At 40.5% G+C, this 22,635-nt stretch overlaps 1 protein-coding gene across 1 annotated transcript in view; it reads left to right on the forward strand.

Annotated features, from left to right (window-relative positions):
- The window catches only part of SPON1 (spondin 1), a 337,162-nt gene that overhangs the window by 84,680 nt on the left and 229,847 nt on the right, over positions 1 to 22,635 (forward strand). Inside the window, exons 4-5 of the mRNA XM_045015301.1 lie at positions 10,033 to 10,106; positions 12,552 to 12,674. Of these exons, the coding sequence (XP_044871236.1) occupies positions 10,033 to 10,106; positions 12,552 to 12,674 (197 nt within the window). The remainder of the gene's footprint in view (positions 1 to 10,032; positions 10,107 to 12,551; positions 12,675 to 22,635) is intronic.

Raw genomic sequence — 22,635 nt, forward strand, 5'->3', positions numbered from 1 at the left:
AAGGAGTCTTGACGTTTAAATCTCCTCAGTGTGATAGATCTGCTTTGCTTAGCTCTTGGAAGTCCCCAAGGCTCTGGGCTGCTGGCCCCGTGCTGCCCGGGGTCCCTATGGAGAGCTCTGTCCACCATTAGGGAATTTTTTCCCAAGAACCCCCTGTAACATTTGGTGAACCACCAGAGGTTCACAAACCCCAGTTTGGGAACCACTGGTCTAAAATAATCTTATGAAGGGAGAAAATGGTGCCACTGCTGAGCCCTGGGAATGCAGTGAAGAGAACTGAGTTCATTGCTGGAGAGAAGGGTAATTAGCAATGCTGCAGGGTGGTGGGCTAACCAGCAGGGGCCCAACTGTGGCAATTAATAATTGACCTGAATAAGGGCAGTGAGGAGCCGCCGGTATGAGGCATTGGAAGAGGTTGGGCTCTTTAAGGTATTTCTTCTTCCTGAGCAGCCTGGTGTTCCCATGCTCATCTGAGGATGAGGATGGGGCCCTGGCCCTGACTCTGCATCATTGCCATCCCCTAGAACCACACTGAGGGAAACAACCCTTGTGGCCTCATACACAGGGATTTCAACTGTGACAGGTTATTGTATGAATCATGTAATTGGCATTAAAGCTCCTAGATCCAGACCCACAAAGGGACTTAGGCCCCTAAATCACAGCTTTAGGCCCTATTGTGCTCCACAAAACCCCCACTCAACTACCACCTAACCCTGTAGGTGCCTAAACTCACATGGCACCTACCTTTTGCCGTAAAAGTCCCCTAGATCCCTAAATTTCTGACTCTGGGCATGTGCACTGCTGCCCGGGTAGGCGCCCTGAAGCCTATCTCTTGCACAAATGCCAGGACAATCCTTGACTTGTTATATTCCCACCTGATTTGCCTGTTGGGCCCAATCTGGTACACCGATGCCTCAGCTGTTCTGGCAAGAAACAGCTTAGGTGCCTAAGACACCTGACTCCAGGAGAGGGGTTCCCAGTTGTGGACCACAAGTAGAAATAGGCACCAATGTCAGTGAGAGGGGTGGGGCTTAGGATGCACCCCCTCATTGGTCTCTCCCTTTGGCTAGCTTATATGGCTTGCCACCATGTGGATCTCATTGTGCGGCATCTCTCTCTCCCGATGGATTGTATGGGGAACCTAGGCATCTAACCCAGGCTTTGTGGATTCCAGTTATTTTCAAGGTGCCTAAAAGGTAGTCATTGTGGTGCTAGCAGTCATACCATCTAAATCACTTTGTGGATCCAGGCGCTAGTGTTCTCCTCTCTGTGAACCTGGTTAAGGGCTTGTCACAGTTTAGTCCCAGGGTAGTATCATGAGAAAAACCTCTGCAGCTCTGGCATCATTAATATGGCAAAGTCCTTACTGCCCAGTTGCCTGTAAGTCTGGCTGTTCCTGTCTCATGTAGGGAGACAGTATTTTAAGCAATGACACTACACTGTCCTCCAGCCAACACTATCCAACACTTTATGCCTCTTCTCCAGAGTATGGGTTACAGCCTAGTGCCTACTGTGTGGAATACTGGACAGGGAAAATAATTCAGCTGGATGCAGTGCTCAAAAGAGTCAGGTGTGAAAGGGCTGGAAGCTTACTCAAGCGGTCTAGCCAATCTTTCTTACTTTTATCCTTTTTTTTCTTGAGAAGAAAAGCATGAAGTGTCAGAAAAAATCTCTTCATCATGGGTTTTTATCCTGAAGGTTTTAGATTTAATATTTATATCTGTGACAATTCAGGCAAAGAACAGAGAGATTTTCTGAGCACAGGACAAATATAACATTGCAGCATATTTAATAACATTTTTCCTGAGATGTTTCTTGTTGTATTATATATGATAGGCCAGATCCTATCTTGAAGTCAGTGGGAATCACGCTCATGCATATGATGGCATGGCTAAGCACAAAATCAGACAACAAAAGACTGGTGAAAGTCCAGCAAAATCCATGAAAGTTACTTACAATTCTTTGATCTTGATGCAGAATTTTGCTTGGTTGTATCTCCTGACATTGGTCTGGAGTGCTTAACACTTTTATCAGAATGAAACAGAAGAAAAAAAAACTTTATTAATATTGTTGTTGCGGAGACTTTTGTTATTTTGTGTCTGACAGTAGGCTACTAAAGAGATGACAGTGTTTTGTCTGCTCTAGCCTAAAAACAGAGCTAGGGAAACAGTGAAACTCGACTTAAATAAGATTCTATGTAAAGTAAGTAAAAGTATGCTTGGTTGGCACAACCTGTGCCAGCACCATGTTTAAAATCTATGTCTTAATCTAGGCTAGACATCAGAAGAAAAATGGTTTTAAGCATGTTTCTAATAGCAGTGAGTCTCTGTCAATGCTGGATGATCAAACTCTGGTAGACTCTGATGAAGATGGAATTGTGTCTATAATGAGTTTGAACACTACTCCACAGGTGCCAGCATCTGAAACAGGTGGCTTTGTGTGCATACTGGTGAATTTTAGCTTATTTGAAATAAAAATCTCTAATTCGGGGCCTCAGGATATAAATAGATCTTTGGTAAACCTCCAGGATATTATGTCACTTCCTAACTTCTAAGTGCTTGGCTTTGCTATTGTAACCTTCTTTTAACATAATTTCAATGTAATATTTATATATAGCACTGCATAGCCAGCACTGTAGTTACCCTAAATTACATACTACATTTAAAAAAAAAACCTGACCATCACTACCAATAAAAATCAGGACTTTCCCAGCAAAAATAGAACAGTTGGCAAATATATGGTTCTCCAATTCAGTTTCTAAACTGGTATAAATGGGACTTTTGCACTAAAAATGGAACATTCAGAAACTATATATAAAAGGGGAAGGGCAGGGAGCTACTATCTTCTCATCAACAGCCCAGTTAAATATATTTTCTGTGGGTACGTTGAAAACTGGCAAAGGAATTCCAAAAATGCAATAAAATAAAAAAAAAACATGAAAAGGAAACATTTGAAGGAACAAATTGTGATGTAGTAAAAAAAGTTTAACCTGTAAATAATTAAAAGCAAAAAAAGCCTCTCATCCATAATCCCGTAATATATCATGATTTCTTGATATCTGGCTGGGGTTTGGTCTCTCTTATTTAACCACTTTTAAATTTTCATTTAAGCTATCTAAGTCCTTTCAAATCTCACAAGCTTTCAAATGCTGATTTTGCTTACTAGGCAGGTTTCCCAAGCTCTTACACTACTACTGAGTGGCACTAATAGTTCTGCTTCCACATACTTGAATCAAAAAGGTTATCCCAAACTGGAAATTGTTTCAATTATAGCTCTTAGACTGCCAAGCCAGGCCATTTCACATAAAGAAAAAGTGTGGAAGTTTATTTTCCATATATTCCATTCGAATGTGAAACGTTTATTGTCCTCATTTCCACCTACCAGGAATCAGGAGGCAAACTGATTTGTTACTCAGAGAAGGAAACGTACAGCACTTGAGTATGGTTCAGGTAATGAATAGGGAATTATGCAAAATAGTTTTATTTTGGTTAAATGTCATTTTTGTCCATGACACTGAGTAATGCTTTGAAAATGTAATCCGTATGTTTTATTAAAATGTCAAGCTGTTTATTGAATTGTGGGCTTTGGCCTAAGTTTCCAGAAGTGACTAGTGATTTAGGAACAAAAGCATAAATCGCTTGGGGTGTGGTCTGACAAAAAGAACAAGACGATCTTTTAGAGTTTTCTTTTAAAACATCTTTAGTGGAAACAGTTGCACCTGCCATATTAACACTCCTTTTGCAATTTAGAGCATCTTCAGGGTTGCTCTGAGTTGTATTAGCTTGTAACAGCATGTGAGGGCTTTTTGCGTTAGCCGATAATAACAAGAGCATTTAAGCCACATGCCGTCTGTCGTCCCTAGCATGCCTCTGCACTGGGTGCTGTGAGGAAGGACAGCATATAGCCATTGCAGCAACTCTGTGCTGGTTAGGAAATTTCTTATGTCAGGGGTATTCTTTTGGGGCAGGTTCCAGCCCCTACATGCTGCAAGTGTGGCATACAGCTGGACAGAACACTGACTATGACATAGTTGTTTTTAAGTAAATAGGCATCCCTGTGCAATATTTCCTAACCCAGAAACTTCAGCTCTATGTACCTGATCTTTACTAGTTTTCATTGGTGAGATGAAAGAACTGCAAAATGCAAACAAACATCATAAAAACATTTTTCATTTTAATAAGGTAAGGAAATGTGTTTGTTTAAAAATATATATGGGTTAGATCAGTGGTTCTCAACCAGTGGTATGTGTACCCCAGGGGGTATGCTAGGGTGACCAGACAGCAAATGTGAAAAATCGGGAAGGGGTGGGGGGGGTAATAGGAGCCTATATAAGAAAAAGACCCCAAAATTGGGATTGTCCCTATAAAATCAGGACATCTGATCACCTAGGGTATCCAGGGGGTACATCAACTTATCTAGATGTTTACCTAGTTTTATAACAGGCTACATAAAAAGCACTAAGGAAGTCATACAAACCAAAATTTCATACAGACAATGACTTGTTTATACTACTCTGTATACTATACACTGAAATGTCAGTACCCGGGCCGGCTCCAGGCACCAGCAGAGGAAGCACGTGCCTGGGGCGGCACATGGTAAGGGACGGCATTCCGTCCATTCTTGGGGCGGCACAGTCCGAGTGTTTTTTTTTTTTTTTTTGCTTCTGCAGTTCGGGCAGCATTTTTTTTTTTTGCTTGGGGCAGCAAAAATGGTAGAGCTGGCCCTGGACAGTACAATATTTATATTCCAATTGATTTATTTTATAATTGCAAGGTAAAAATGAGAAAATAAGCAATTTTTCAGTAGTAGCGTGCTGTGACACTTTTCTGTTTTTATGTTCGATTTTGTAAGCAAGTCATTCCCAAGTGAGGTGAAACTTGGGGGTGTGTACACACGACAAATCAGACTTCTGAAAGGGGTACAATAGTCTGGAAAGGTTGAGAGCCATTGGGCTAGATTACGCCTTTAAAAAGCTTTTACATCAATCCGGGGTAGTCCTGGGAGTGAATGCAACTCAGACAACTTTCTGAAGCAAATTCCATTGCTGCTTCCTCCTCAGTTCAGGGGCAGAGTAATCTGTTTCTGTTCCAAATTACAATAACCCCCATAGCTGGGTCAGCTTTGCTATCTGACACATTGGAAGGGCAGAGTGAAGGCTCTGCTCAGTATTCAGCTCTCCCCACCCACTTATTCTAGGGCAGAAAAGGGGTGAATAAAGTGTACAATGCCTCTTATTCTTATGTGCTTGGGCTCAGAGTGCAGATATCCCACATAGGTGCTTAAGGCCCTGTGTGTCTCACTCTTACTTCTCTGAGAAACCTAGCCTTTGAATTTTGGGCTTACAGCTCCCCTGATATAGCAGCATCAAAACCCTGAGCAAAAACCTTTCTTTGGTCAGAGGCAGAGGTCTTAGAGCTGAGTCAGCATAATTTCAAACACTTTGAAGCAGACAAACACAAGGACCAGCTCCTGTTTGGTTAGCAAATCAGTTTGTGACCTGGAATGCTGATTATTAAACCAGACAGTAAATAAAACCATTATTAAATTCACTGAATAAAATAGCCTCTCCTGTCTGTGTGGATTCATATCAATGTATGCATATCTATGGTATTCATGTACCACTGTGTATAATCTGCAGATCCTGTTCCAGTTGATGACAATGGCAAAACTCCCATTGACTTCAATGAGAAGATGATCAGCTCCGTATATAATTTTAAACACAGCTGAAGACATAATGACTCACAAAGCTGTGAGGAAAAGGAAGTGAACTGTTTCTCTGATATTTCATGCTCATCAAAGCCAACGCTGAGGCAAAACAAAAAATTTAAACTTTAAGAGTGTTCAAAAAGAAAAAAAACAGTCTGATAACTTTTCCAAAATGTAATATTCTTAAGTATTTGCCTCTGCTGCAGGTTTGGTGAATCCTTCCCCCACACTTAGGTGATGTGTTGTATTTTTTGTTAAAATGCTAGAAGAACCTTTCATTCTCTCTCTCTCTCTCTCTCTCTCTCTCTCTCTCTCTCTCTCACACACACACACACACACACACACACACACACACACACACACACACACACACACACAAAAGAGAAACCTAGTCATTAACATGTTCTTTGCCACTCTACTGAGTACAAGGAATAAAAATATCTTGTAAACACATGAGGCCCTAATTATGCCCATGATTGTAGCTTAGAGGATGGTTATTCTGAATTTTACTAATCATCCTAAGTGGCTATTAGCTAGTTTTATTCTATTGATGGATGGTTCTTTAAGGACATTTAATGTTTCACTGAGTCTCTCTCGGGGAGAAGAGAGCCTCTTCTGCATTGTAGCATCTTGCTCCAAAAAGTCCTTTTGGTCATTTAGGAGAAATTCAAGCAGGGGTGATAATCTACCCTTTTCTTAAGCATGCCATTATCTGCTGGGCATTTGCTATTACTAGAAAGATTTTTTTCTCCCTTTGTTTTTTTTCTTGATCGGTGGAAGTACTGTCACATAGTGTGATGTTGCAGCAAATTTTTGTTCTCTGCCATGGATATATTTGGTCAGTGCCTGCTAACTCCATCTGATTCAGCCCAAGACAGTCCTGCCATTAATATGTCCTAGGTTTATTTAATCTGAAACCAATTCTTATGATTTACTCTCTGCTTATGTAAGGGGACTGTTGTCCTCTTACTAACATTCAGTGGGGGTGTTTTGGTTGGCTAGCTCCCATACTAAAAGAATGGGGAGAGGCCAATGCTCCAGGTCAGCCTCAGCCTCTGAGCCTGATTGACAGGGTGGGCAGGCTAATCAGGGAGTCAGGAGGCCAGGGGGATTTTGTCCTCTGTGTGAGCTGGAGTTGCCTGGGTCAGACAGAGTGGGGCCGAGCTAAGGAGAAAGCAGGGGCCCAAGCCGAGCTGGGGAACAGAGCTGTGCCAGATCCAGCGGGGCCAGAAAAGCAGCTCAAGAAGCAGGTCAGAGTTGGGAGCAGAATCACAGAAGCAGCCCAGGGAGAGAGAAGATCCTGTGCTGGGAGCAGAGCTGCAGCTACAGAGCCAGGTGTGGTGAACAACTGGGGCCAGCCAAGGGGGGACTTTGGGCAAAGGGCCCAGCACAGAAAGACATCCCTAGCCAAGGGTCCTTGCATGCCAGACTGGGAGGGGGATCTTAACCTGGCGGGGGGCTGATGTTGGGAAGAAGGGTCCCACCACCCAAAGCCTGGAGGTGTGTGGCCACTGCCATTGCAAGTGTCCAACCCGCAGCATCCCTGCAGCACAGCCAGGGCCTGAGAAGGAGACCTGGGACCTACAAGGAACATACTGTGAAGTTCCCTGATGTTCAGAGACATTGTTTGTAATGTTCCCTGCCACAGAGCAGGGTGATGTGTTTTCCTTTAACTTTTTCCATTTTTCCTTATTCTTTTTTTTTAAATTATTTGTTAATTAAACAACTTGTGTTTGCTTTAAATTGTATGAAATGATCAATGGGTCAGGGAGGCGCCCAGTGCAGAGAGAGCCCACCAGAGTGGGGACACCCTAGCCCTTGTCCTAGGTTATCACAGCAGGATTGGGGGTTGAGCCCCCCAGGAATCCTGGGCCCAGCCTTGTTGGGGTTACAAGGACTCTGCCAGACAGGAGAGTGGAAGGGGAGCCCTCGAGGGCAGGGAGGCCTCTGGGTAAAGGAAGTGGGAGTGAGGACTCAGATCCTCTTGCTAGCCCATTTCACCAGGGTAGTGCAGAAGCCAGGAAAGTTCCCCACAATAGCGGGACCATTCCCGTGCTTACACTTATATCTACCCCTCTTGTGGATAGTCTCCCTTCCTATAGGTGATGTCCACAAGCTGCTCTCCTAAATGCTGGACATGCATCCTCTGATTCTATGCAGGAGGGGATCTTGTGCCGGTCCTTGCGTCACACTGCTTTTTTTAACCTCTCTTGGTTGGTTTTCCTGGATTGTCCCTTCCCACAGGTGCTTGTACATGTTGACAACCATGTTAACATTTAGGGCAAGCTCTAGCTTTCTGAAACCTTTCCTGGTCTATGAACATCAGCCATTCTCTTGAGCATTTTAGTGTGAAATGAAGTATTTCCTTTATATATTGCCACTCTCCACCCATCTCACCTCTTGCATTCTGGCAAAGGAAGCACAATCAATTACATTTTATTCTAGTGATGTGTCTGGAATAGGATGTTAGTCAGCACAAGTTCACATCTTTTACATTAACAGCAGCTTTAACCATATGCAGCCAGATTCACCTCTCATTTGGTAAATCAAGAATAAATCCATGGAAGTCAGTGGAGTAAATGTAAAATTGAGGTGAGAGTAGGCTCAGGCCCATGCAGTTTTAACTAATATGGCCTTCATTTGCCATGAAAATTAATTCTTGTTAACCGTTTTTCTTTGCATTATACTTTGGTAAGAGCGGAAGTGTTAAATAAATTATACCAATATGCTGGTAATAATAAGTCTGGAAGTGGGTGATGTTCTCTTATGTGTAAACAAAGGAAATACAAAGTAATTCCAAACTGAGGAATGGTTTCTCACATTTCCTTTAATTTGATTAAAACCTGTAAGTTTTTACTTTGGAAAGGACACAGGGCTTGTGTGAATTTAAATTCACATAATTATGTGGGCTAAAAAGAAAAGAAATCCAATTATAACTTGTACAGAGCACTTTAGCAACATGTCACAGTCAGATGGCAACTGTTCAGCATTCTGTTTTTAAAGAGAGGGAGTTGCCCATATTTCAATATACTTTTTCAGAGCTGCTCAACAATAGGATTTAGAACAATCTGGAAATAAAAATTATTACTAATAATGCTTAAAATATTTGCACCGTCTGCCTGATTTATTGTATATTTATTTGAAGATTTATGTAACAGAGGAGGAAGTCAAGATAAAACCGCATGAATAGAAAGAAAATAAATGAGAGAAAACCCTCTAAACTTGTATGCTGTCATCTAAAAACATACATAGCTCCCCAGTGGCCGGAGTTGTGAGGGTCAGGGCCAGCTTTGCCCTCTGACCACGTGAGCCCTGCTAATGCAGCAAACTCACAAAAGACAAAGAGCTGGTGCTGTCTCCTTGGAGTCCTTAGAAGCAGAATGTTTAGGGTGTTTTAAAACCAAAAGTTGTACATACGACTGAACATTTTAAAAGGTCAAATTAAAAATGAGGTGTTTCAGATCGGACCCCGAGGGAGGGACCTATGGTACAACTATATAGAAGCAGCACAATAAAAGATAGAATTATGGTCTTTCTCCAAGTAGTTTCTCTCTATCTCATTCAGGCTCAAAATCTCAAGACAAATTGGGGCTTGCAAACTCACATTTTGTTTTGACTATGAGAATTAATGAAATATTTCGTGTTTTATGAGTTTTAAAATTGTTTTTTTTAAGGTTGAGTTGCCCTTTGGAGGAATTTAGTATGATGTTAGTTCTGTGTGATAATAGCACATTATATCTACATTAAATTGCTGCTGTGTATCAGAAACATTTATCTCCTCAGAACGCCAAGTGATTTCTTATAAACAGCTGCTTGTTTTTAGAGGTGTTATTTTTCTGAATTTTTGACAGTTGAATATCATACACTTAAAAAGAGCAGATTCCGTACAATATGACTGATCACCTTTTCTTAAGGCATCAAAATTATTTCAAGTTACTGCCATATGTAATCATAATCAAATGCAACTTGAAATAAAAATATACATCTCTCCATCTGTATCTCTGTCTATAGCACTGTAGGTGTGTATATATGGGGGGGGCAGTACTAGTTTAGATAGCAAATATTACTCATCACAGAGGAAACAATTTTAATGTAATACAGTTCTTAAAATGTGGCTGTCATGGGGGGAAAAAAGAGTGTATACAGACTTTGAGGTATACCTGACTGTAGACAGACTTTTAGAGAGGGATACCTTCTAATATAGCAGTTTTTACAAAACATTCTAAGAATGACCTATACTGTCCATTCACTGCTTCAACGTTCATCCGCTTCTTGCTTTTAAGGAACAGATATGTTTCATTGTAGCTGTATTTCTCTCTTCAACAGGGCCAGTATTGTGCAGAAGCGAATTATTTATTTTCAAGATGAGGGCTCTCTTACCAAGAAACTATGTGAACAAGGTAAGATGAACCAGGTCCTCCCTTGGCCCTCTTTGAAATATTCCATCGGCTGCTTCTTGTGTCAAGTTTAAACTGCTACACCTCAATTTTGATGTTCTGCATAACTCTGTCCTGGTATAGATTTGGTATCTGCAGTCTGATGAGGTTTTCTCACCATCTCAGCACCTTCATACTACTTTGATATCCTTTCCCCACTTCCACCCTTGCATTTCTTTCATGTGGACCTATAGGCACACCCTCCCAATCACCAGGCAATGACTTCCACACTTCACATTAAATTGCACTCATTTATGCAAGTCTCTGTGTTTATAAATGAGAGCCAAGCCCTCATCGTTCCCTGAACTCTACATACTGCAGGTGTTTCCAAGATGATAGGGAGGTGGAGATAGAGTTGGAGTTGTCTTACAATTATTATCTCTGTTTCTACGTGAAGTGATTATTCCTCTCTAACGTGGTCTGATTTATAAAGAGACAATGTCTTAGAAAACTCCATTCCTTTAGTTATCCTATTGTCTTGTCTTATGTTTGTCTTGGTGTTAACTCTTCAAGGCAAGGACTGTCTTCATGACAGTGCAGACTCTCTTGGGGGAAGATTTTCAAAAGCAGCTAAGAAACTTGAAAGTCAAGGGGATTTGTGTGCCTAAATCCATCAGGTGCTTTTGAAAATCCCAGGATCAGTGCTTAATAAATACGTAGAACTAGGGGAAAGAAATCGGGCAAGTAGCTCCTAAATTCAGTTTGCTTGGCAAGTAGTAGGATGTAGGATTCAATTTTAAATGTTACGAGAGTGGTTCTGTCAAGCTGCCTTTAAACAGAGGTTTAATTTGAGGTGATTCAAACTTGAAGAGGGGGCTCATTACTCAGACCTCCTGGAAAGGAATGATAATTTCTTTGTGCAGAAATGCAGAGATAATTGTTGTAAGATGATACCACCTCTATCCCCTTCTCCCCACCAGTTTGGAAACCATTTTGGCTGTGTCTAGTTTAGGAGAAGTTAAGGAGATGACCATTTGATTTTTGAACTTGAAGTTAAGGCCCTGGATTAGTTTAATCCGGCCCTGACTATAATGTCCTTTATTTTTAAGAAACTGAATGTGTGCTAAGATGCTTAACTGAAATTAATAAATGTAGCATCCTTGATGTTAGCCAGGATTCTCACATGCCATTATGTTGTTCTGTTTTATACATTCAAGAATGCACATTACACTCATTAAAAATAACCTTTAACATTAAGAGTGGTGAGTATGTTGAATAAGACCATTGCAAGCAAGCAAAATAAATGAAACTGAGACAGCTGTTCATGTTCCTGAGAAGAGAGAGGACAGTAGAAAAGCAAGGACATGAAATTGGGAATAGGAAGTAAATTTGCATCATGTGTATACTAGGAAAATAGGTTGTGTTTAAAATGTATTAGCTAAACATTTTAACTAACATGTTTTTAAACACTAGTGTAGACAAGACAAGTCATATTTAAAACATGTTAGCTGGTCATGGTCAACCATGTGGATGGGAATCTAGGGTTGATCATGACCAGCTAACACATTTTTAAAGATGTTAAACCTTGTCTACAAAAGTGTTCAAAATGTGTTAGTTAAAAGATTTCAGCTAACACATTTTTAAACACAACCTATCTTCCTAATCTAGTTATAGCCTTAGATAGGAAAAGGCATATTGGGCCTGTAAGTGAGTTTTGTGCTTTGATAATATTCAGTTGTGACCTGAAGGCACAGGGCTGCATTGGGTGCTAGGGAAAAGTGTGGAGCTGCACGGTCCAGCAGAGAAGGCATTATACCACAAGCAGACACGATGCCTCTTAATACTCCTGGAGCGGGGTATGTGGTCACTGGCCATGCTTTCAGAGAGATTGAAAGGTCTGCTTTTATACTCCGCTTCCCGTACAAGGCATCCAGTACTCTCCCTTCCCGTGTTCACTCACACAAGGGCCAAATACAGTCTGATCCTCCTTAATCTCTTTTAAAGGCTGACAGATAGGACCATTTGTTACTGTTGGCTTCATATTAATTCACTAAAGAAAACAGAGTTGTATTTTAACTAGAGTTAAGATGATGACATGGTGTTTGGCTTCAGATCTGGATTATATTTAGGGTTGGGCCTGAGGTTCAGTATTAAGTCTAAATCAGAGAGCAGCTGTTCTTATAAAATTTTGATCCAAATCGAAATAAAAACCAGAAAACAGAAAACCTGTCCAGTTTTGGACCTGAAGTGGAACCAAAACCATAGTGGCAGGTTCAGATTCAGAGATATGAAGTCAAATCACTAACCCCACTTTGAAATATCAACGTTTCAGTTTTGGCCAATAGCTAATTGTAACTCAAAATAATAAAATACTATGAGTTATGCTGCAATACTCATATTTATAATTGGAGTTTTGCTGTCATCTGTTGAATTGCAACTGAACATTTTCAATAACTGCTGTTTTTTTAGACTCAACCTTTGAGGGGGTGACTGATAAACCAATCTTAGACTGTTGTGCCTGTGGAACTGCTAAATACAGGCTAACTTTTTATGGAAACTGGTCAGAGAAGATGCATCCAAAAGATTATCCACGTGAGTATTATTATTTTATTATTACAATAGAACCTCAAGGTTAAAATAAGGAGCATGAGGATTCTTGGTGAGAGGTGATAAAACAAACCTACAGAAGGATAGTCTTCATTATGATGAATATATGTAGTACTGCCAACCCTGTGTTCGAAACTCTTGAGTCAAGCCCCTCAAAATCAAGAAGTTGGTTTAAAAATCATGAGATTTTAAAAATAAAAATGCGGTTGATTTGCCTTCTGGCATTTGATATTTGAAATGTGTTGTTGTAGGGTCACATTTTCAAGCTTCTCTTTGCAACCATGAGGGTTAGAAACTTGTTTTCTCTCTTTTTTTAAAGAATCTCACATAATTACGTAAGTCTTGCTGCTGAGTTTTTTAGAAACACAGGAAATGTCGAGATTCAATATAAAATCTTGAGTTTGCAGCAGCACATATGCCCAATCCAATGACCATATGGAAAGACTCCCAGTGACTTCAGTGGGCACCGAATCAGGCTGTTAGTGAGGTTGGCTGCATGTGTAAAGCATCATTTATGCATTCCTCTTTCTTTCACCATGCTAGCTAGATAAATGTACAAATCTTAAAATACAAACTTTTTTTCCTAACTTAAATCAAGTATTACAAAGTTTCTAATCTACAGAATCAGTGGATTTATGGCAATAAAACGCAAATAGGTGTAGAAGATTAAATCTACAAAAACATGCATAGAAAATGGGGATTTTTGTTTGTTTTTATTGTTCTTCTTTAGTTCCCTCCTTTGTCTTTTCCATCTTACATTTGTTCTTTAAATATGGTCTTCATTATCATTGACAATAAAGGCAGGTAAGAGGCTTAGGCAGGAAAGTCATATATTTATTTGGTCTTTAAGCTTTGATAATACGTTATCTGCTGCATGATCTTTATTAAAGCTTTTGTGTGTAGCTTTTCTTTTTAATATCACTGTCACCCAATGTGGTGAATTTTCATCATGCAGTCAAAGATTTGTCTGCATATGAATTGTTCCTTGATACTGATTACACTGATTCTGTCTCAAGTTTTGCTTTATTAAGTTGAACATAGAATAGTTCAGATACAGCATCGTGCAGTTAGTACAAGTCTGCGATGATGCACTGAAACTTGTTTGACTTGCTGGTTGGGCAAAAAAACAAACACATGGAGGATAAAACAAGCCATAGTCCCAGTATTCACAGTGATACTCTTTTGAGATATTAGATGATCTGTGTACTTGCTAAATGGTACCCATTCAAATTCATTGTGTGCATAGATTTCACTGGTATTACAGAAACATTTGGAATATATGAGTCAATTTATTTCTTTTCACTTCTGTGGAACTTATTTTATAATCGATCATACTTTCCTGCTTATTAGAACATTAGAATGGCCATAGAGAGTCAGACCAATGGTACATCTAGCCCGGTATCCTGTTTTCCAGCAGTGGCCGATGCCCAGAGGTGAAAGTAAGCGGGTACGCCCCGGTACGGCGTACCAGCAAGAGCCGGTGCACTGTACCGAGGCGGATTGGCTTCACCTGGTGACAATTTAAAGGACCTGGGCTCCCAGCAGCACCTGGAGCCCTGGCCCCTTTAAACTGCTGCCAGAGCCCTGGGGAAGTGGGGGCTTGGGTGGTGATTTAAAGGGTCTGGGGCGCCTGCTGCAGCTACCACCCTGGGCCCTTTAAATCGTCCCCGGAGCCCTGGAGTAGCAGCGGCGGGACTCCAGTGGCTATTTAAAGGATCTGGGGTGGCGGCAGCCGCTACTGCCCCAGCCCTTAAAATACCCGCTGGAGCCCTGCCGCCGCCTCCCCAGGGCTCTGGCAGCAGGGCTCGGGGACAATTTAAAGGGTCCAGGGCTCCGGTAGCCGCTACCACTCGAGCCCTTCAGATCATCCTCGGAGCGTGCTGGAGCCCTGGGGTAGTGGCGGCAGGACTCAGGCGGCTATTTAAAGGGTCTGAGGCTGCAGCAGCCACTGCCGCCCCGGCCCTTAAAATAGCAGCCAGAGCCCCGCAGCCGCCTCCCAGGGCTCCAGCAGCAGGGCGCTGGGGACAATTTAAACAGTCCAGGGCTCCAGTAGCCACTACTGCCCTGGGCCCTTTAAATCATCCCCGGAGCCTGCCGGAGCCCTGGGGTAGTGGCGGCAGGACTTAGGCGACGATTTAAAGGGCCAGGGGCTCGGCCGCTGCTACACCCCCGGGCCCTTTAACTTGCTGCCGGAGCACTGCCGCCGCTACCCCAGGGCTCCAGAAGTTTTGTTGCCCAGTCACCCAGTTTTTTGAGATCCCTTTGCAACTCTTTGTGGTCTGCTTTGGACTTAACGTTTATCTTTAGTAATTTTCTATCGTCTGCAAACTTTGCCACCTCACTGTTTACCTCTTTTTCCAGATAATTTATTACTATGTTGAACAGCACTGCTCCTAGTACAGATCTTTGAGGAACCCCACTATTTAACTGTCTTCACATTTAAAATTGACTATTTATTCCTACCCTGTTTCCTATCTTTTAACCAGTTACTTATCCATAAGAGGACCTTCCCTCTGATCCCATTACTGCTTACTTTGCTTCTGAGCCTTTGATGTGGGACCAAGTATATTATATTCACTAGATCAGTAATTCTCAACCAGGGGTATACGTACCCCTGGGGGTATACGTACCCCTGGGGGTACACAGAGGTTTACCACAGAGTACATCAACTCACCTAGATATTTGCCTACTTTTACAACAGGCTACATAAAAAGCACTAGGGAAGTCAGTACAAACTAAAACTTGTTTATACTGCTTTGTATACTATATGTTGAAATGTAAGTATAATATTTATATTCCAATTGATTTATTTTATAATTATATTGTACAAATGAGAAAATAAGCAATTTTTCAGTACTAGTGTGCTGTGACACTTGTATTTTTATGTCTGATTTTGTAAGCAAGTAGTTTTTAAGTGAGGTGAAACTTGGGGGTACACAAGACATATCAAACTCCTGAAAGGGGTGCAGAAATCTGGAAAGGTTGAGAGCCACTTCACTAGATCACCCTTGTTTGTTGACACTCTCAAAGAATTCTAATAGATTGGTAAGGAATGATTTCTCTCTACAAAAGCCATGTTGGCTCTTCCCCAACATATTATGTTAATCTATTATGTCTGATAATTCTAATCATTACTATAGTTTCAACCAATTTGCCTGCTACTGAAGTTAGGCCTACCATCCTGTAATTGCCAGAATCACCTCTGGATTTTTAAAAAAAAAATCAGCATCACATTAGCTGTCTTCCCATCATTTGGTACAGAGGATGATTTAAATTGATAGATTAGTAGTTCTGTGATTTCATATTTGAATTCCTTGAGATATCTTGGGTGAATATTGTCTGATCCTGGTGACCTATTACTGTTTTATTTAACAATTTGTTGCAAAATCTCCTGTACTGACACCTCAATCTGGGACAGTTCCTAGAAAGAATGGCTCTGGTGTTGGGATCTCCCCCACATCCTCTGCAGTGAAGACTGATGCAAAGATTTAACTTAGTTTCTCTGCAATGGCCTTGTTTTCCTTGAATGCTCCTTTAGTACCTCAATCATAGAATATCAGGGTTGGAAGGGACCTCAGGAGATCTAGTCTAACCTGTTGCTCAAAGCAGGACCAATTACCAGACAGATTTTTGCCCCAGATGATCCCTAAATGGCCCCCCTCAAGGATTGAACTCACAACCATGGGTTTAGCAGGCCAATGCTCAAACCACTGAGCTATCCCTCTCCCAGTAGGCCTACTCCTTGTTTTGTAGTCTTCATTCTGATGCACTTAAAAAAATGCAGTTAGTTTTTGTGTCTTGCTAGTTGTCTTCAAATTCTTTTTTGGCCTCCCTAATTATACTTTTATGCTTGACTTCCCAGAGTTTGTTCCTTTTTATTTTTTAAAGGATGTCTTTTTATCTCTAACTGCCTCTTTTACTCTGTTGTTTAGCCATGGTGACATTTTTTGGTCTTACTGTTTTGTTTTGTTTTTTATTTGAGGGATATGTTTAGTTTGAGCCTCTATTATGTTGTTTTTAAAAAGTTTCTGTGTTGTTTGCAGGCATTTCACTCTTGTGACTTCCTTTTAATTTCTGCTAAACTGGTCTCCTCATTTTTGTGTTTCCCCCCTTTTTGAAGATAAATCCTACTGTGGTGGGTTTCTTTGGTATCCACCCCCGTCAAAAGGATGTTACATTTAATTACATTATAGTTGCTGTTACCCCGAAAGGTTCAGCTCTATTCACTTCTTGGACCAAATCCTGTGCAGCACTTAGGTCTAAATAAAGAATTGCCTCTTCCCTTGTGGGTTCCAGAACTAGCTTCTCCAAGAAGCAGTCATTAATGGTGTCTACAGATTTTATCTCTGCGTCCCCATCCTGAGGTGACATGTTCCCAGTCAATATGGGGATAATTGAAATCCCCGATTATTATTGGGTTTTCTGTTTTTGAAGCTCTCTAATCTCCTTGAGCATTTCACAATCACCATCAACATTCTGATAAGGTGTTTGGTGGTATATTTCTACTGCTGTAGTCTTATTATTCACCATGGAATTTCTAGCTGTAGAGATTCTATGGTACTGTTTGATCCATTTAAGATTTTTACTATATTTGACTCTATGCTTTCTTTCACCTATAGAGCCACTCCCTCACCTGTGTGACCTACTCTGTCATTTCTGTATATTTTGTAACCTGGTATTCCATGTCCCACTGATTATCATCATTCCATGACATTTCTGTGATACCTACTATATCAATATCCTCATTCCATTTTTTACTTGCTTCTCTACATCTTTGCTATTTCTTTTCTTCTTCCTTTCTGTAGAGAGATTGATGTGTATTATTCTTCCTCCATGATTCTCAGACAGAAAAATGTCCATTAACCACTTTAAAATGTTCTCACTATGCTTCAGTCTATCCTTCATGAATCATTAAGCATATGCTATGGGTAGACTTAGTTGAATGCTAATAAATAAATAAATCAAATCTATAAACATATGTTAGAATTGTAAAATGAATTAATTTTGTCTATATTCATGCATCATTTTACTCATATATTTGTGCAATCTAATGTTTTGGCACATATGTCCATGGAAAGCAAATTTCAATGATGCATAAATGAAAATTAACAGAAACCCAATTTTAAGCTGAAATTCAATCTCCTTCAATCATGTGACTTATAACAGTACAACCCACTACAAGTAACTGGATAGCTCAGAAGCTGAATACTCACATAGAAAATATTTGTTTAATGGTTTCAATAACAAATAAATATGAGCTATCTGCTCTGGGATATTCTATGAGAAGAAAAGGAGGGTTATTTTTTATTACAATGGATGTGGCAGAGTGGTTTTCAACACAGCAGGGCAGGACTTCAAGTTAAAATGAAAGCATTTGCTGAAAGTCTCCAGCTAGGGCAGGGGGTCTCAAATTGGGAGTCGGGACCCCTCAGGGGGTCACGAGTTTATTACATGGGGGGTCGCGAGCTGTCAACCTCCACCCCAAACCTCGCTTTGCCTCCAACATTTATAATGGTGTTAAATATATTAAAAGGTGTTTTTAATTTATAAGGCGGGGAGGGTCGCACTCAGAGGCTTGCTATGTGAAAGAGGTCACCAGTAAAAAAGTTTGAGAGCCACTCCAGCCCACACAGTAATATAAAAAAAAAATCAGTGTTTAGAATGATTTGGTAAAAGAGGGTCGCTTTCATATAATTACTCCCATTGTCCCTTTATTCTTCTTTTAATTCTAACTGTGGATCCATGTAGACTGTTTACTATTTTAGAAGTTCAGGATTTGATCCCATGTCAGTCAGGAGTGTACGCAACCACGCGAGGATCAAACTAATTATTGGGAAGGAATCACATAATAAGAGGATTAAATGTTGTTACACTTAATGATTATAAAACAAAATAAATAAAGCTACAGTTATTATTTGTTTCTACATCTATAGACTCTCCCATTATTAACATATAATTAGAAAAGTCTCATTATGAAAGTACAACAAATCTATTTTCTTTTCACCAAATCTTTGTTCAGATTGGAATTGGTGGGACTTTTGACATTGAACCTCAATGACAGCAGGACTGGACCCAGGCAGAAGAGTCACTAACAAATTTAGAGCTAAAATTTCTGGAAGGCCAGAGAAATTTGTCATGTGTCCACACGTAGAGGTATTAACAATGAAAAGTAGTTGTCAAAATTCCTGTTTAAAATGTTGACGCTATGCAACTATTAAATTAAAATAAAATCCTGTTCACTATTGACTGTGTTGAATCACTGACAATTTGACATACCACTTCAGAAATGTTCACAAATATATTTCCAATCCAGTGGTTTCTATAAATATATTATGGCTGTCCATCATATTACATATCACCTACCATTTTAATTGGAGAAGATTTCTCATATTGATCTCCCAAGGGGAATATTATTTTAAAATCCATACTACCTCCCATTTATTCATTTACAGTAGGAGCTAAAGAAGGAGAATATTCTGTTTCTCATGCTGTATGGATCCAGTGTTGGTAGGAAAAAATCTCCCTCATCAAGAGCAAATTTAGAAAATTGAGTGTTTTGGAGTTTCTTTTTGGTTTTCTATGACAAATAAAAACTGAAAAAGCTAAAATTCCCCTTTGCCCTGACAACAGCAATATAGCTAATATATAAACAAGATACAAACACTTATATTTCTCATTCATGTTTCCCTCTAATTTATTTGCCAACTCTTATCTTAACAGATTCCAAATCTTTAACCTTGACCTTTCTTTACATTTGTATTCTTTATGACTAGCAAACAAGAACTGCAGAGAAACATTATACAATTGTGACTTTAAAAAAATAAAATAAAACCTAGCCAAATCCCAGACACTATTATAACGCTTCTTGGCTCTATGAGCGAAGAGGTGAAAACATTATCTAAAAGTTGTATCTATTCTTTCCTGAATACACAGGAATTTCCATACAAAGCTCCATTTTATGTGCTTTAATTTACTCCAAAGAACTGTTTATGCCAAAGAAGCATTGTTTTTATGATAAAAAAAAAAAAGCTTCAGCAAGCTATTTGACAAAGCCTTGAACTCAGGCAAACATCATTTTCCAAGTCCACAAGTACTTCGCTATGTTAGGTACACAATAAGGGATGATTTAGCTGAAGTTACACCATGAAGCTGAAGAACTTGTGTTCCATTAAATTTCAAATTGTATTGTTATGTGTAGGAACCAACAGAGCTGATGAATCCACACAACAATGCTCGGGATGAAATCACTGCATTATACTCTTGTTCGGAGTGTGTTGTTCTGATGGCACCAGCTGACTCTAAAGCAGAAGAAGAGCAGAACTAAAGAATGATAATATTATCTTTCTCTCTGTATATGGTTTCAATATTGGTTGTGGGGGGGGGATATCCCCTTTTATGAGCAAATTTAGAAAGAGGGGGGTTGGATTTTTTTAGAAGAGTGAACAGTATCCCAAATGATCACTTTTTAAGTGCTTTTGCTTTCTTCACTGTCAGAGAGACTGAGAGATTTTAATTAAGGTCTTGTTAGACTTGTGAACTTGGATAGATATAAGACAAGAGAAATAGCAAGTACACTTACCAGACACATTTTCACGAGCTATCACAGCTCTTGATAAAAATACTTCTGGAACCCAAATGCTGTATTTATTACATTTGGCTCATTGAAATGGAAGTATTAGATTTCTTCTTGCATTTTGCTGGCTAAAATGATTAGCGCGTAGAGCAATCCAGTGGCTTATAGACAATTAGCATCATTTGTGTTTTTTTGGCTAGTGCCCATATATCATGGAAAACAGAGAACATTCAAGAATAATAATTTTACCTGCTCCACCTAGCAAGTACATGGTAGGCACTAAATTGTCAGTGCATTTCTAAGACACATTGGTCTGTGCAAAAATCTGCATTTCAGCTTGTAAATGGGGGAACTGAACACACAAATAAAAAGTGAGGTGTAGCAGTAGATGATTGCCTATATTCCACTGGCCTTCTTGAGAGTTTTGAGGCCACTCTAGTGAGAAATGGGGAATTTGTCTTTTCACCTCTGGCCTCTGTGAATGTGGGGGTTCATTCCAGAGAAGGTGAGTTTCCTTGGGTTTTTTAGAGAATCACTAGCAGGATAAGAGCAGATTGGGGGAGTGAAATAAGGTATCCATTTGCATGGGTGTGAGAGATCCATGAGGGTGAGTTGGAGAGTGCGGAAAATTGTGTGGGTTTTCAAGAAGCTTAGGGTAGGTAGTGTTTTTCAGTCTGCTCTGAAGATCTTCATTTAAGTATGTAGCTGGGGCAGCTGCTTCCCTTCAATAGATACCTTTCAGTAGGTAAGATGCTTGAGTGATATTATGGCTCAGTAGACTTAGGGTGGGCTTGAGTTGTGGGGGCTTAATGTCTTTTGGACTAGGTCATGGCATTTAGGGAGGAGACTCCTTGGAAGACATGGGCCACAGTGATAAATGAAGGGTGGAGTAGATCCATTTTATGGACACCCAGCCAGCCACTTCCTTTTACCTATGCATAGCAGTGAGACTGTTTAACCCTTTACAAGTAGAGCAATCAGAGAACAGCTACTAAGAGAGATTTTATAGCTATTGGCTGGCTGGGTGTCCATAAAAGGGAGCTACCTCCTCCCCCCTTCCCCCCGCCTTCATTTATCACAGTCACTAATGTGAAATTTATTATATTAACCTTACTGGCCATGCCAGATCATTTTCTCAGGAATGCAGGGTGTCAATGACCTTGCTCATATTGAAAGTGTTGAATACAAAGTCAATGTCTGTAATGTCATCACCATTCATGTGTGATTAAGGATGAGGGCTCTGAGTTCTCATGCATGACAGAAACACAGTTGGATAACACTATAGGTTCAGTAATGGCCCAGTTGGGCATTCAGTTCAACATAAACCAAATAAATGTCACAGAGGTGATGTGGCTGTTTTGTATGAATCTGATTTTAAATGCAGGAAGTCTCCCACCCTAAATCTGAATCTGAGGCTGTGGCTACACTTAGCGCTGCACAGTGCTGCTGCGGCAGCGCTCCCGCGGCAGCGCTTTGAAGCGCAAGTGTGGTATCCATTTGCATGGGTGTGAGAGATCCATGAGGGTGAGTTGGAGAGTGCGGAAAATTGTGTGGGTTTTCAAGAAGCTTAGGGTAGGTAGTGTTTTTCAGTCTGCTCTGAAGATCTTCATTTAAGTATGTAGCTGGGGCAGCTGCTTCCCTTCAATAGATACCTTTCAGTAGGTAAGATGCTTGAGTGATATTATGGCTCAGTAGACTTAGGGTGGGCTTGAGTTGTGGGGGCTTAATGTCTTTTGGACTAGGTCATGGCATTTAGGGAGGAGACTCCTTGGAAGACATGGGCCACAGTGATAAATGAAGGGTGGAATAGATCCATTTTATGGACACCCAGCCAGCCACTTCCTTTTACCTATGCATAGCAGTGAGACTGTTTAACCCTTTACAAGTAGAGCAATCAGAGAACAGCTACTAAGAGAGATTTTATAGCTATTGGCTGGCTGGGTGTCCATAAAAGGGAGCTACCTCCTCCCCCCTTCCCCCCGCCTTCATTTATCACAGTCACTAATGTGAAATTTATTATATTAACCTTACTGGCCATGCCAGATCATTTTCTCAGGAATGCAGGGTGTCAATGACCTTGCTCATATTGAAAGTGTTGAATACAAAGTCAATGTCTGTAATGTCATCACCATTCATGTGTGATTAAGGATGAGGGCTCTGAGTTCTCATGCATGACAGAAACACAGTTGGATAACACTATAGGTTCAGTAATGGCCCAGTTGGGCATTCAGTTCAACATAAACCAAATAAATGTCACAGAGGTGATGTGGCTGTTTTGTATGAATCTGATTTTAAATGCAGGAAGTCTCCCACCCTAAATCTGAATCTGAGGCTGTGGCTACACTTAGCGCTGCACAGTGCTGCTGCGGCAGC

Source organism: Mauremys mutica, chromosome 4 (assembly GCF_020497125.1).
Source record: "Mauremys mutica isolate MM-2020 ecotype Southern chromosome 4, ASM2049712v1, whole genome shotgun sequence".
Taxonomy (NCBI): Eukaryota; Metazoa; Chordata; order Testudines; family Geoemydidae; genus Mauremys; species Mauremys mutica.